The 16,006-nt window shown below is 40.0% G+C and overlaps 2 protein-coding genes across 2 annotated transcripts in view; one reads left to right on the top strand and one right to left on the bottom strand.

The window, feature by feature from the left end:
• The window catches only part of LOC118432844 (non-neuronal cytoplasmic intermediate filament protein-like), a 4,552-nt gene extending 2,930 nt beyond the window's left edge, over positions 1-1,622 (top strand). Inside the window, exons 6-7 of the mRNA XM_035844466.1 lie at positions 540-758; positions 1,140-1,622. Coding sequence (XP_035700359.1) covers positions 540-758; positions 1,140-1,154 — 234 coding nt within the window. The 3' untranslated portion in view covers positions 1,155-1,622. The remainder of the gene's footprint in view (positions 1-539; positions 759-1,139) is intronic.
• A 3,519-nt stretch (positions 1,623-5,141) lies between these two features.
• Positions 5,142-15,127, bottom strand: LOC118409116 (non-neuronal cytoplasmic intermediate filament protein-like). The gene is made up of 14 exons (XM_035809982.1): positions 14,571-15,127; positions 14,112-14,172; positions 13,797-13,892; positions 12,885-13,055; positions 12,617-12,763; positions 12,369-12,433; positions 8,814-8,818; positions 8,208-8,532; positions 7,702-7,762; positions 7,221-7,316; positions 6,670-6,840; positions 6,153-6,278; positions 5,620-5,840; positions 5,142-5,160 (listed from the first exon to the last, which is right to left on the bottom strand). Exons 1-14 carry the CDS (start codon positions 15,032-15,034, stop codon positions 5,142-5,144), a joined length of 2,028 nt encoding a protein of 675 aa, XP_035665875.1. The 5' UTR covers positions 15,035-15,127.
• Positions 15,128-16,006: the final 879 nt, after the last annotated feature.

Here is a 16,006-nt window from a genome sequence, read left to right as displayed (position 1 = left end):
TATGATTCACGGAGATGACAGAATCAGATAGGCAAGTATGAAGCCGCGGAAAGAAAAAAAAAACGATGTAACAATTTTTTTTATCTGTTTACTTTAAAAAGACGAGAACAATGTGACACTGCATTCTAGTTTGGAACTTATATTAGAGTGCCAAATACACAGTACAGTCAGAAGGTAAAGTAGTCTTTTCTTATATATCCCTGACCCCAACGGAAGTCAGGTACCAATTTTACACCTAAGTGAAGTGAGGTAGGCCGTGTAAATTGCCATTTCTAAGGGCACAGCGTCGGGGGCACGGCTGGTATTGAACTCGGGACCTCTATTGATATTTATCCACCGGGTTATATTGCATAACATTGTGAGTGATCTACAGTGCAGCCACCTACCCACTACTGCACTTAGGTATGGGGATGTTGCTTAGGCAATCTCTTTAGACTCGTTTATACAACGAAGAGTATATGTTTGATCTGACGGAACTATGTCAGTAGATGTTACTAGTATTTACTGCATTTTCTTACATGTTTTCTTTTTTATAATAGTCCGGTTCACTTGAGTCGACCATGGCGGAAACAGAGGCCCGCCGACTGAGGGAGATTGCGGAGTACAAGGTCGCTATTGCCGAACTGGAGGGTCAGATCGAGAGGATGAAGGGGGAGATGACCCAGCACAGCGTGGAGTACCAGGAGCTGGTGAACATCAAGATGTCGCTGGACGTGGAGATAGCGGCCTACAGGAAGCTGCTGGAGGGAGGAACTGGGGTGAGAATGCTTCTATAATAACATGTTTACGATACGGATTAGTTAGTACGTTTTTCAACACAAAAATTTGTTAATTTTCCAACATCCTAGTATTTTACTTCAGGACAAATTGCTCAGATAACGTATGTGGCAATATTGACTATGAAAAATTACTGATTTATATAAACTTTACCACATCAATATGGCAAAAACGTCCTTAACGTACAAAATGGCAGTTTCTGTCAAATAAGCTGACTCGAAGTTATTTTCTGCGGATCCGCTTTTCTTCTTCGTTTATCATGAATCTGAGAAATCTTAAAAATACAGATCAACTGAAAGCGTCGTCATTGTATGTTTCAACTCCTTATTATAATAATTTCATATACTCTACCCATATGGCAGGCTCTTCAGTTCTAAAGCAGTCCTGAGGTCAGCAGTCCTGAGGTCACCATGCGGCCGTGAGGTCAGGCGTGCGGTCACGATGGAAATTAAGCCCTCCAGCTCTAGAGGGAAGATCGTACTGTATCCATCTTAGTCTGCAGTTTGCGCTATATAGCGAAGCCATATAATGTCATACTGTATCGGTGAAAAAGTACCATGCACTTGAATTTATCTGACACAGAAAAGCCTTGTTCTTGATCTTTATTATATCGCCTTGTTTCAATATGCATGATGTAGTCCTTTCCACGAGTGTTCTTTATTGTATGCGACATACTACATATACGCAGTGATGCAGTAGGTATTTACTAAATGACGTAAAAGATAAAAGATAAAAATGTGTAGAATCAATTCCTATATCCCCCATGTAGAAATTAGCATTTCCAATCAATTATCATTTTAACAGTGATACATGATGTAATAGATGACAGGAATAAAATCATGTAACAGGGAACTTGACTCTTTGCTTTCCTTTGCTTGAAACATGACTGAATACCCAAGTACCAAAGGCCTGAGCAACAGTTTTGCTAAAGATTCCGACAGAAATGACATAAAAAAACTGTTTCTGCGTCTGCTAAACATTAAACATTATAGCACTTTCCCTTACACTTCTACTGAGGTCAGTACAGCAAAACACTACAAAACATGTTTTGTTGTGATGTGCGATCTGAAACCTCCTTACCAACAGCCTAAGCAACGATTTTGTTGAATTAGATAAAAGATTAACGGATTTCGATCAATTAAAGTTTGATGAGCAGCGCATGATACAGACGGGCGTTCTTCATCTTCATCATCAGGCAAAGAGTAACTGAACTCGTGTGCTGCTCTGCCGGACGTTATACCCTCATTCTAATTGTGACGGCGCTCTCATGTCGCCTCCGCTGCGATGGTCAATTTGCCTCATCGCCGGTCATCACCCCAAACCGAGGACGAAACGTAGAGCTTCATCGTTGAGTGTTAAATGAAACTAGAAGGTGCAAACTTTACACATAAAATTTAACTATCATTCAAAATATAAGGTTTGAATGAGAAAAGACAACAAAACTTTATTGTTATTCTTATATCTATAAAACAATGCCGACGCCCCAGATTTTGTAGTAAGAAACTGCTGTACTTAGGGCATCTGGAAATCAAAATCGAAATACTTTTTCTACTATGACCAAGACAGGGATAATTTTTACAAGTTTCAGCTCAAAATGCCTTGATTTTTTAGAGTCACTAAGGGGGATCCCTAAACTCCATAACCAAAGATGCCTGAGAAGTTTTAATTGTATGGTTGGTGAAGGTTCCACCCACCTACCCCACATACAAAATATGAGTGGATTTGGCTGATCCCTATCTTCCGATCTCTGCCTATTTTTTCTGGTTTTCTCATGCAATGACTCTTAAGATACATTTTTTGTCAACATATAACGCTAAAATCTCATCAAATGGATTGAAAACGTTCATATATGAATTATTATATGAATTTTTTTTAAGGAAAATACCAAGTAGTGATGAAAGCCAAGGGAAAATAAGCTGGTTATACTTTTCATCATGGTATTGTCAGCCATCTGGAATTTTTTAAACCAATGACGTCATCAAATAAGCATAGTTTATGAATGTCTAATTATAGATATCACACTTAGATATGTCAGATATTAAAGTTATATGAAAAGAAGTATATTTCGCCAAAAATCTTTAGCTCCCATTCTTTAAACCAAAATTATTGATTTTTGCAAATGCCCTTCAGAAACCCGTTACCATAGAAATAAGTTTTTGTAAATCGTTGTCAACAATACTCTAGGAAAAGTCACCAATTTTGGCTATTCTAGCACGATCCGTTTGGGAGCTATACGACGTCATAGTAGGTGCAAGCACTTTTAGCCCCCCGTCTGAACAGGGTTAAAAGGCCTTTGCGTACTTTTATGTCGTATAACGCAAGAACATCTAAGTTAAAGCCACCATATTGAATGAATTTTCCAAACATTTAGTTGGCAACAATTTTATAGAGACTGAAAATGTTTCCTGTTTTTTCGTGTTGCTATGGCAATCGTTTGGTGATAGGCATTTTTGACAAAAATTATTGCTATTTCATTACATTAATAAAATCTTATGTTATTTACATTAAGTAATCGGCCTAAATCCAAGATGGCGGACCATATGACCTGGTCAAAAATATTTAGCTTATCATCTCGTAAAACTTGTAACTTCCAGGTATTTGTCCAACAAAAATATCTAATTAAATTGATTTAGTCTATTTCAATGTTTTGCTACTTTTTTAAAAGAAGATTGTATTTTTGCCTTAAATTCAAGATGGTGGCTAAACTGAAAACTTAGATATGGAAGACGTCAAAATGGAAGACGTCATTTTGACGTCATTGATTTTGCTATTTGCAACATAAGTCGTAAGAAACATTATTATTCTGTTATCTGCACTCGATGTTACATTGTTGTAGCATAGCTTGAGTTTTTTTGGGATAATGGTCCTAGCCAATACAGTAAATTTGATGATGTCATAATAACGTCATTTTGCGTCAGACTTCTTGAAATCTATCATTATGTCTACAGCATTCGTGGCCATATAATAAGTCTTTAAAGAGCTGCAGGATTTAGAAGGGGTGGGCCCCCAAAGGCCTCTCACTACCAAGGTTGACAAAAAAGCCTAAATAGTTCTGAATAGGGCTAAACTTGATTTTACTTAAAATATATGTCATCTCCTTAAATACTGTACTTCAGCTTTGTCTCCATACGTCATTTGGCTTTTTTTTTATCTACCGCGTAGATAAGTATTTAACGATATTCACGGTTAAAGGATTGCATGAATATAGTTGCATCTATTTATTTATTTTGTTCTAATAAATTTCTATTATGTTTTAGTATTTTTGGAAATTGCCATTGTTTCACTGCAGTATGCTAAGCGAAAGGATACCAATAGTATTGCAACTTTACGTCCTTGTTAGTTTATATTCCTTCATGTATTAGGCCAACGAGGCAGGTCGCCGCTGGCAGCATATTGTCTTCATCGACTGGCGTACCAACCAACAAAGATCAATGCCAGTTGATTGCCGTCCAGTCCCACTACCTGTCACCTAGAAACGGGATGATGGTCCTGGATATGGACATTTAAAATGACATCATTGTTGGCTAACGGCTACAGATTCTAGATATCTGCGGTTACCGACTTCTGATAATGAAGTGAAAAACAAATGGAAAAGAAAAGGATTCTACGTTTCGAAGAAGAAAACACGAGCAATGAACCATTCAGAAAATAATTCTTTAAGTTTGATATTCTTTTATTACGTACGGTGCTTCTACATTTAACACATATGCCACAGTAGTTTCCGATCAAGGTGCACTAATATCGTAACGTACATGTGGTGCTTAGAGTCTTCACGTCTATCATTTACTGTGTACGTAACTGTTCGCCAACCTAGTGTGTAGTTACGTAACTTAGAAACATGCTTTCTTGTTGATATATATCGTGTTACCAGTTTTGCTGCTATATCGTAATTTTCTTATCAGAATAGCAACTGTGGTGTTCACGAGTAACATGCGCTGTGAGGACATCCATTCATAATCATGGAACCATCCATACATGGCATCTTTAAAATCAACGCTTTTTGTGTCATCTATCCCCTAGTCGAACTATTTGAGGGATGTGCCACCACGGAAGATCTTGCAGCCAGTTTTCTCCACCCTTCCTGGCTTCCTGCATTTCTCAGTGTTTCACTTTGTGTCATGCCTGTCCATTCTTTGATATAATCCTCCCATCTTGCCATTCCTTTCTTCGTCTTCTTTGTACGGTACCTTGGTTAACAGTTTTGGCTTGTCCCAATGAATGTTACATATATCAAATCTATTAGAGACTCGCTATTAGATAATATTTTACGTCCTAACGTTTCACGATGGAGCGGCCGAATACTTTTCTCAGGTGTTGCTGCAGTTGTCTCGGGAGGTCTGGGCCGTCTGAACCGGCTGGGGCGACTAAGCCTGACCGGCCAGCCTATGGGAAAAATGAATAAATAAAGATGGTGATTAGACTTAGGCTAATTTGAAAACAAAACGAAATACACTGGGGAAACACTTGCAGATTTGCTTCAATCAGATAATAATTACGTTTTTTGACGGCATTTGAAAAGGTGGGTTGCGTCGGTTTTTATCCACCCAATAATGTTGTGAGTTATGATTAACAAATCGCTCGACAAATTACAAACAAAATAACATAGACATGAATTATATATGATTTAATAAAAGAAGTCAAGAAAATTAAGCTACAGAATGGAATCAAGGTAAATATACACTTTATATGAGGTATGCCTTTTTATCTTTCCGTTTCGTACGGCATACACTTCAAAGATGTTGCTTTAAGTCTCTTTTTATTTAAAGTTTTGACAATGCTAGGAATAAATACAGTTTCCGCCTGATGCATAAAACATAAAACATGGCAAAACTGTGCCTGTACCTGATCTCCTCTCCCTCCAACAGCTTCCTGTAAGCGGCTATCTCGAGGTCGAGCGCCATCTTGACGTTCATCAGCTCCTGGTAGTTGGTGAGATTTTGTGCCGTCTCCAGCTTCATCTGCTCGATCTGCGCCTCGCGTTTGGCGATGGCCTGCCTGTACGATTCCATCTCCTTCTGTATGCGGGTCTCCGTTTGGTTCATGCCGTCTTCCATGGCGATGTTCTGTTACAGATACAAGAGATCAGGTGCATTTTATGGATTATGTATGAGTTTGCTTTGCGATGATCACAGCAGGGGATAAATAGGAACATCCTATAGAACAGAGTAAATTCATAGCAAACTTGATACGTTCAAACGATAGCAGTTAAAATGCTTAATCACCGACCTAAATTTGCTACGATATATACCATGCATGTGATCAACGAGTCCCGATGATTGTTACTATTCGTGCTGTTTGGCTTGCCAAATTCAGATATAATCCAAAGACCCATTGTACCCCCAGCCAGCTCCTACCTATACTGGTAACACACCAACCTTGCTCCTGATGGACTCGGCCTCGGCCCTCAGGGTGTCTATCTTCTTTTGGAACTCAGCCACTTCTGCCCTGGCGGCTGCCAGAGCCTCGCTGTCTTTCTGCCGTTGCAGGGCTATCTCCGCAAACTTAGGTTATAAATACAAACTATCACATAACAGCAATGGTACGTAATGACTAAAGCTAACTGGTAACATCTTATGGTATTGAATCATTACAAAATTGTACGAGCTGTTGGCTATTTCTGATGTAACTCATAGACGCAATTATTCCAAAATCCATCTACATATATGTGCATTAACATAATTTACCTTGCATAAATTGGTATGGTTGCATGGCCGGCAACACCTAACTATACAAAATGTCCACACATAACGTTTGCATGTTTTTGTCGTTCCCTTGGTTGAAGGCGGTACGAGATTAAGTTCCTTGGTCGTTTTTTGGTATTTCTACCTGTAGAAATTATGTTCCAAAATAACTATATTCCAAACATTCAGGATACATGTTATCTATTCTCACCTTCGCCCTGTACTTTGCCTCAGCGTCCTGCCTGTTCGCCTGGCCGACCACCTCGTACTGCTCACGGATCTCCCTCAGGGTGTCGCTGAGGTCCGGTCCTGTCACAGCCGCCTGCTTCGCCTCTATCGCAGTCACAGTCTGGGCCAACTCTCCCCGCATAGCTGCTATCTCCTGTAAAATGCAACAACAGTTAGCTGGTTTGTACAAGGTTTATGTGTTATTTCCTAGAGTATATTTCCATTGTAATTTATTATATAAGAACGTATTATGCGTAAGATGCGTATCATTTACGGAGTAAATTTTATTACTAAAAATTGTTCTGTACTGTGTGCTTGGAAAGGTCTTTCGATTACAGCCTGATTACAAATAAAAGAAGGCATCGATGCATTACTTGATCATTTGACATGGAACGGATTTGATGTACGTTTTTTTTCTAGAAACAAAGACTTGCGAATGTTTTCTATTGCAACAGATTGGTTGATCTGGAAGACAGACAGACAGACAGACAGACAGACAGACAGACAGACAGACAGACAGACGGACGTGCTTACCGCAGAGTTAGTCCTATTCACTGCCTCGATCTCTCCCTGCGCGGCCACCAGCCTGCTCTCGAAGCCCGAACGAGCAGCGTTGATGATTGCCAGTTCCTAAAACATTAAGGTCTGTTACGTCGTTGAAAGCTGGACATCTAGCTATAGGTAGTAAGATACGCCAAAAATCAGTAAACCAAGTACAAAAATTGTATTTAGGGTTGTATTATGGCGGTAAAAACTTATCTTATTCAAACAATTGCTAAGGTTCCACCACTTCTTAACTAAAAGAAACAGGCTGTCAACTTTACGTTTTTTGTTACAATGTTGCACTCTTGTTACAATGACGTCAATCAAGTGGATCCTCGTTACATGTATTTAAACAGACATAAGACAACTTCCCTTGTTAGAAAGATAACAGGCTGATCTAAATCGGTACAGTTTTATTATTTATTATTTATTTCTTACACTTTATCAAAAGAACTAATGGACGAAGACTAACCGCTTTGTTCCTCTCGATTTCGGCCTTCAGCCCCGAGCGCACCGTATACTGCTCTTCGCACCTATTAATCAGGAAAACCATGCACGTTTAGTGAATTTGATATAGCCCAATTGTTTAACAATGTTTTACTGTCACCAATTCAACAAACGAACCACGTTTTAGGTAGAAGCTAACATAAGGAGGTAGTTAACATTGATAATATTTAATACTCCCTCACCACGCTCTCTCTCTGCGACCTCATATTGGTAAGATCGCTATGAGAGCGTAATGAAACCGCCAAGGTAGCCATGGAAACACGCAAAAAACGTGGTAGAAGCGCAACGGTCGCTCAGGTCGCCATCACCTCTGCGACTGTTTTCAAACCGGTCGAAACAGTCGCCGTGAGAGCGCCAAGGACGGCGATCTAACGATGAGCGCCAAGAGCGCGCGTAGTGAGCGCCGTGGGTGCCAAGAGAGCGCGTAAATCATTCGCACATTCGTACAACAATAACATATTATCAACGTACTTCCCCTGCCATTCCTCTGCCTGCGACTGCCAGCTGTTCCTCTCGGACTCCAACTGAGCCTTCTGCTGCGACAGCCCGTCCACCTGAGCGCGCAGTGCACTCAGCATCCCCTCGTACTTCCCCTTTTCTACGGGGGCGGCTTTGGCCTTGACGGCCTGCAACTGACTCTCCAGGGTGGCATTGCTCTGGTTCAGGGCCTGCACCTTCTCGATGTAGGAGGCGAAGCGGCCGTTCAGGGCGGAGAGCTGTTTCTTCTCAGCGGTCCGGGTCATCTTGGCCAACTGGGTCGCCATGCTGTGCTCGTGTGGGCTTCGAACGGGGCAGTCTTACCACAGAATCGTAAGCGGTGGATCCTGAGCTATACCGACACGCAGTTAAAGCTTTGTAGCCTTCGAAGTTTGTTTAAGTTCAACAGTGTAACCACGTCCTATCAATCTTTTAGTCAGGAAGGTGTATCATTGGTTGGGTGCTGCGTACAGGAACATAGGAAGGTCCCTGTCCATATAAGTGCCTTATAGGCCACCAGAAATGACCCATATAGCAGATATAGGTCATATGGTGATGTGGTCCGATCAGACGCTGACTAGGACGATTTGCAGAGCATACCGCAGCTTGGGTATGTGGGGCAATCAAATATCACACGTGGATCAGTGTGACAGCCAGAACATTCCATTCATGAACATATGAACATATTCAAACTATGTCTTTACGTCGACAGTTAGAATAAAGTTGATGACAGTGTCTCCTCGGTGAACCGCAAATTCGGGTTAAGGCTCGTGAAGTTGAATAGTTCATGTAATCGGGAACGCAAATTTCACAATCATCTTCAGCGTTGCTGCTTGACTGTCATTAGGTCCTGTCCCTAACTAGGATCTTGACATCATTTTGTCCTTCATTAAAAACTCATATCTGTGTTATTGACCTATTTCTATTTTAACTGTATTGTCTAACACAATGATTCTTTACAATATGCTGCTTTCCCGATAATCTTAAAACTGGAAAATCATATCAAAATTATATGACAAGTATTACAAATCTCTATCGTATTTCTTTGTTTTAACCAGAAATTTTGCAGGTCATCCTAACTTCCATCTTACGCATTGCTGCCTATTATTCATCTTAACTTGCTAAGTTCAGTTCAGTTCATCCTCAGAGAGGGAACATGATAACTGTCATGACAACGACTTAACTTGTGACATGGGGAAATGTGCGCTCTTTCAACTATGATAGTATCTAGGTTACGTAAATGTAAAATGTGGACACAGTCTTTTCAGTCTTTGAATTTGGCATGAGGATGGGAAATTTTACGAATCACATTTACATAATTTTACAAAAATAGATGAAAATATCCTGTGTTGCTAGGTCACGGTGTCATATTTTTTGCACCGTAAGCCTGATAGAATTAAACTGCCATATGGACATCGACCTAACTTGTGACATGGGGAAATGTGCGCTCTCTGAAGTATGATAGTATTTAGGCTAGGTCAATGTAAATTGTGGACACAGTCTTTTCAGTCTTTGAATTCGGCATGAGAATGCGAAATTTTACGAATCGCATTTACATAATTTTACAAAAATAGATGACAATATGCTGTAGTCACTTTGTTTCTTTGTAAATCGATAAAACATTAAATAAATTATAATGATACTATTAGCCACAGCTATCTTACAATTGCCTGTATTCTGAACAAGAATTACTAATATCTCAACTGATTCTGTACAATATTCAGTCAAATGTTTGCCAACAGTTTTGAATTTTTAAACTATGGGAAATCAAATAAAAACTGAAATAAGATGTATCACATATCTCTATCGCATTTCATTGTTTAAACTGTGTAATCCACGAACTGTACAATCTACCATATACATTTTGCAGGCCATCTTGATCTCAATCTTCAGCAGCATTTTGTAGTCTGTTTAATGACCTTAACTAGAAGTTCAGTTCATTACATCCTAAGAAAGGTGACACCTGGTCCTGTCCTTAACTAGGATTTTGGCATCATTTTGTTTTCTTTATCTAAAAATTATGTCTGCTCTATAAACCTACTTTTATTTTCACAGTTTAATATGACACGGAGATTCTTTACAATATGCAGTCAGATGTTTGCCGACAGTTTAAAAACTATTGGAAATCAAATAAAAAAATCATGTAGAGCCTTACAAACACTTGGCTGGCAACTTCTTCTTGTTTTGCAGTAATTCTGCGGAAGCGTCCTACCCTGGAAGCGTCTATATTTTCTCTCTCTCTCTCTCTCTGTCTCTCTCTCTCTCTGTCTCTCTCTCTCTCTTTCTCTCTCTCTCTCTCGCTCTGAAGTATGACAATATCTAGGCTTGGGTAATGTTGATTGTCAATTGTGGACATAGTCTTTTCATAGTCGTTGAATTGTTGAAAATGTGCTAATACTCTTAGTTACAGCTATGTGACACTTGCCTGTCTTATGAACAAGGACTACTTATATCTCAACTGGATTGAGGTTTCTTTGCTTATTGGGTACCCCTTCGCAATGTGCCTTTAGCCCTATCCAGCCTGGCTTTTTGGTATTCCCTGACCGGGGTGTGGGGGGGTGTGGGGGTGTGGGGGTGGTGGTGGTCCTCACTCGGCCCTCTTCATAATTTACAATGTCTTACTGTACGGTCGCCAAAATTCCATGACTTCTATTGTCCAAAGCCGCCACAACGCCTCCAAAATGTCGTCATAAAATTACGTTTTATATTTTAGCTATCACTTTCAATTCGCCATCTTAGATCATCGATCTTAAATGTCTTAGGATACATTTTAACATATAACCCTAAGACCCCATGAAAATGGACTACCGGTTGCCATGGCAACATGAAAATATAACCTTACCCTTTTTTATGTGCGTTGTTACCAACAATATTTTACAAGAAGTCACCAAGTTTGGTTGTCCTAACACAAGCCGTTTGAGAGTTATAAGGCGTCAAATTTGGCCTGGTCATAGCATCTGAGACTGAGTAACTTTGACGTCAGGCGGGTTATATACGATTTGGCAATTTTTTTTAAATTGTATTCTGACAATGTAGGTGATGTATTTTTTTTCTAGAGATCGAGACTTTCATGGACAAACAAAGGAATCCAGACTTGGCCCACAAAATATGACCTGTGTGGCATCGGACAATTAATAGATCTTTGAGTGCCTTTTTCAGTAGTTTTCTAAGATTTCTGAAACTATGTCTCACAACAATAGATATAGATATGTTTGACCAGTACTTGTTCATTTTAAAACCCAAATTCCCAAATGTGGGGTTTTGACTTTTTTCGTTGCGGGTAATTTACTGTTGAGATCTTGAACATTGTCTATATTATCATAAAAAGCCGTCAAAGATAATTGTAAAGTTCTATGAATAATGTTGTCATTACGCTTATCAATGTGCGATGATTTTCATTATTCAACTACAAATTATATCTGTGTCTCACACAGTTTTTACTTTGCCGACAATTTCACAACTATGGAAATCATATAAAAAAATCATGGAAATCATATAAAAAATCAAGCGAGACATAGTTATAACCATCTTATTATTTTATTGATTATTTTCTTTGACAACCTATCGGAAAAGTAATCGCAAAATGACAGCTACGTCAATATATAATAATAAAATTACAGAATAAAACATGTCAAATAGCAACTACAGCGTGACAGAATTGCAATTCTGTAGTTACGCTTCCGGTGGAATACCGATGTGTGACTAAAAGAAGATTACACAAGTCAAGTAACAAGATGATTTCTAGTAAAACTGCAACAGAAAGTCCACTACGAGAGTGCTGTCAGATGTCTTTCGTGACGTCTTTAGGATATCCCATCCTTACTCCCCCGTGATGTCCAATTTTGCAAGGATCAGGATGGCCTGCAAATTGAGAGATTGTACAGTTTGTGGATAATAAAGTTTAATAAATGAAATGCGATAGAGATATGTGATGTGATCTTTCTTATGTGATTGCAGACTGTTGTTGATAGATAATTTGGCGAACAATATATATGCAGTACTGCTGGTATTGTAAATGGTAAATGTGCAAATGCATTCTATATTCACTCTTAAACACTAAGAAAAACTGGAAGTCATCATCGGTCGTTATATGTATTTATACCGACCTACCTGGTGTGAAAGAGTGGCGTTTGTCTGCAGTATGTACCGGTTTACATTTCAATGTCATCCTGAGAAGTGATCGTTACTTGTTGGACGCTGAAAGATGAAGAGGACGAGCTCTGCAAAAAAAGTAGCCAATTTGATTAATACATTTCTCAACTTTGTCTGCAATTAGACGTACATTTGTTTCTCTTTTAATTGACGGATATTTGCATTTCCTGATTTCAAGGAAACAACGATGGGTGGTTGAGTTATCCATTTATGAATCCTCTATTGACTAGTTGAATACTTTGTAAATTCACCTCATGTTCCAGGATGTCAGTGCTGGTCATCAAGGTGTTGAGCTGTCCTCGAAGATCGGACACCTCCTTTCGGGAGGTGATGAGCTCACTCCTGGCGGCCAGCATTGTCTTGTTTTCCCGCTCCCGCTCGAGCTCAAGCTCGGTGGACTGGGGGAACACACACAATAGGGTATTTTCCTATGTTGTAATTACATATTATATCACAGGAAAGTATTTTACCTATGATGGTCTACTACCATACGTCCATTTTTATACAAATGTGCCTTACCTTCTCTTTGTACTTGGCCTCTGCATCCTCCTGAATGCCCCGGCAGAAGTCTCCATACAGCTGGCGCAGGTCGTACAGTTCAGCAATGACGTCACGTCCGGCCTCCTGAGTCCAATCAACAGGGGCAATGGACAGGCTCTCGTTCAACTGGTCCTGAATTTGCTTCAGTTCCTGCAAACAAAAATATATTCAGATCTTTAACACGCATACATTAACAACACACACGCGCGCACACACACACGCACGCACGCACACACACACACACACACACACAAATACAGACATATATAAAGAGAGAGTAAGAAAGAGAGAGAGGTGTTTATGTGCATGCCAAATTACAACGACGATCTTAATCAACAATATTTAATGACAAAAACGAAATCTACGGTAACGTCTCCTGCGACTTAATATACATAGATATAAGTGGATGCTGGTAAATTAAGGTAGGCTGAATAGGCATTTTGACTTTCCATTGTTTTCTCATAAATGAATGAAAAAAATGGAACTGTAACAAACATTGATATATGGGCATGTAAGGATTCTAAATTTGATTTCTGTGGACCATATAGAAGACGTCATCAGGTTGTATTGCCCCTAATAGTTTTTTTAGAAACTACAGTACTTTGGTACATGTACATATAACTGCGATTAAGCCATGTTTTATGTGCATAATAATGAAGGCTACAACCTCACGAACCTAAGTCGGAACGCGAGGTCTGAGATCGAATCCGAACCCCTTGCATCCTTGGTCGGAAGATCATTAGCAGATATCAAGTGGCGCAAACTTGACATAATAGCTTTAATCATTATGCAGATGAAAAACACAGCTTCATTGCAGTGGTACGTATCAAAGTGCGCAATCTACCATCGTAAGGATAAGATGTATGGTCAGGAATGTAACAGGAACCTTACATGCTTGTGCACCACCACCATAAAATCGATCTCTTGCTGCATCGTAGCAATCTTATTCTGCAGGTCCAGACGTACTAGCGTTAAAGCATCCAAGTTCTGGTGAAAAAAAGGTGTAGAGTGTGATTTTTTTTATAAACAGCTAAAATAGGGGGGTATCGTACAACAAGGCATTGCAAAAATGGTGAACGATTGAATCTGTTCATGCCACAAAAATTCGTCATTCGGTTCGATATAGCTAACAGTACTGAAATAGCCGAAAGCAATGGCACTTACTTTATTGAGCTTACTTTATTGAGCTAACTTTATTGAGCTTACTTTATTGAGCTTTGAAACCTCAGTATTCAGCTCCGCATGCCAGGCTGCCTCATCCTCCCACCTGTCAGGGAAAGTTTCAAATCAACATTCAACACAGCTAATAAGACAGAGCAGCACTAGTTTAATCACAAAATCACATTTAAGACAGCAATAAACATGTCATAGTAATACACGTGCACATGCAACGCCCATAAGAACTATTTGCCTGCCGTTTCTGAAAAGGTAATCTTTGCCTTATGTCTTGTAACTAAAGGGGCTTTTTCTTCGGAAAATTGATGCAAATACGTGTGATATATCTAATTTGGTCTTCTTGACAATTGTGTACGTGATGTCCATTTTCTTACACAGGCACTTGCCACATTGTTTTTCCTCCATGAGAACCAACAAGTTAGGCGTTTGATAATATACAAATACAACGTCAATGGAGCTTGTGCGAAGCCCCCAAACAAAACAACTTACTTTCTTTTGTACTCCTCTGCCTGTTCTCGCCATTGGTTTCTCTCCAGAACCATTTTGGCCTTTTCCTCAGACAGCTCGTCCACCAGCGCGCGCAGGTCCCTGGTCTCCTTCTCGTAAAGCGCCTTCGTGTGTGCGGTCGTCTCAGTCGACTGGAGCTTCAGCACCTGTGCCTCCAGCGTGCAGTTACGCTGCTGGAGGGAGCGCATCTTCTCGATGTAGGAGGCGAAGCGGTTGTTCAGGGCGGATAGTTCCTCCCTCTCCTGGGCCCGAACCTTGCGTGCGCCGGCCATGGTCTGCTGCGCGCCGCCAGGCCCTCCCAGGGATGTGATCACATTGCCGGCTCGGATGGCGCGTGTTCTTGCCTTGAAAGATTCGGGTCCGGATCTACTGAAGTCTTCACCCCTGGCGACCAAAGAGGACCTTACAGAGCTTCGAATTGCCTCGGTTGTTTTCGGTTGAATCATTTTGACACTTGTTTTAATAGGATTCAATTCTAGTCAGCCTAAGCAGTGTCCTGTGTTTTTGTAGCTAGTGTGGGACTGTAAATAATAGGCTTCTGCGCACTGCTTGCTTTTAAAGCTGCTGTCTTGAAGCTACGTTTTTCCCAATTGGTTCGTTATTTCAAGATCATCTACGTAAGCGCTAGTCAGTCATCTCGTCCATGTCCAATCTGGCACATTAACTGGTTCATATGTGACAGTAAACACACAGGCAAGGAACGTTACCAAGCAATGCCTTATAAGTACATGACATTACCAATATGGACCAACTTCTGCGCAAACGAGATAACCCACGGATGACCTCTTGGGGCCTTATACCCCTTGCTACAGCCCAACAAATTGTTCTTTAGAGTACTGTATTAAACTCGGCTAGAGCAAGGCTTAAGGACACCGTTGATATCCCACACATTACCCAGCCGTTTTCCAAACCAAGCTACCGAAATCTTTTTGGTGGGTTTGCGCGATGGTGTTAAAGAAACAAGTGTGTCTATATAAGGCCACAGCAAGTAAACTTTATGGACGGCATTCCCCATTGACTCCAAATTTAGTGGAAAAAACAAAACGTGCAGAAAAAACAAGATTCCTAAATTTTCAAATTTTGAGATCAATAACCTTACAACACAATAATCGAGGGGGCAAAACGTGAAATTACAAGCAACGGATATTTTATTCCTGTAGCCAACATTATTACCTGTCCTGGTAGCTGTGTATCCATCAAGTCTAGAACTGTAGCAATTATATTCAAATCAAATCAAACCTTTATCTAATCGAACTTGGCAGTCAAAAATTCAGACTGAATTGTGCCGATTGTACAAATAAATTTTAACAAGTTAAAACTGCAAATTCACTGGCAATTAAAATCAGAAGATAGGTGGAGTACATTTTTAAAACCATTTCGTATATCAGTTAAAATATCTTCGAACTTCACGACGTACA

The sequence above is a fragment of the Branchiostoma floridae genome, chromosome 2, assembly GCF_000003815.2.
Source record: "Branchiostoma floridae strain S238N-H82 chromosome 2, Bfl_VNyyK, whole genome shotgun sequence".
In the NCBI taxonomy this organism is placed as follows: domain Eukaryota; kingdom Metazoa; phylum Chordata; class Leptocardii; order Amphioxiformes; family Branchiostomatidae; genus Branchiostoma; species Branchiostoma floridae.
Note: the sequence above shows the minus strand (reverse complement) of the source record. Positions and strands in the feature narration are given on the sequence as shown.

Coding starts and splice junctions, on each gene's coding strand:
- LOC118409116 (XM_035809982.1), bottom strand. CDS start 15,034: ATGATTCAACCGAAAACAACCGAGGCAATTCGAAGCTCTGTAAGGTCC. Junction 13,056..13,796: donor TGGTGGTGGTGCACAAGCAT/GTAAGGTTCCTG, acceptor TTTTGTTTGCAG/GAACTGAAGCAAATTCAGGA. Junction 6,279..6,669: donor AGGCAAAGTACAGGGCGAAG/GTGAGAATAGAT, acceptor TTATAACCTAAG/TTTGCGGAGATAGCCCTGCA.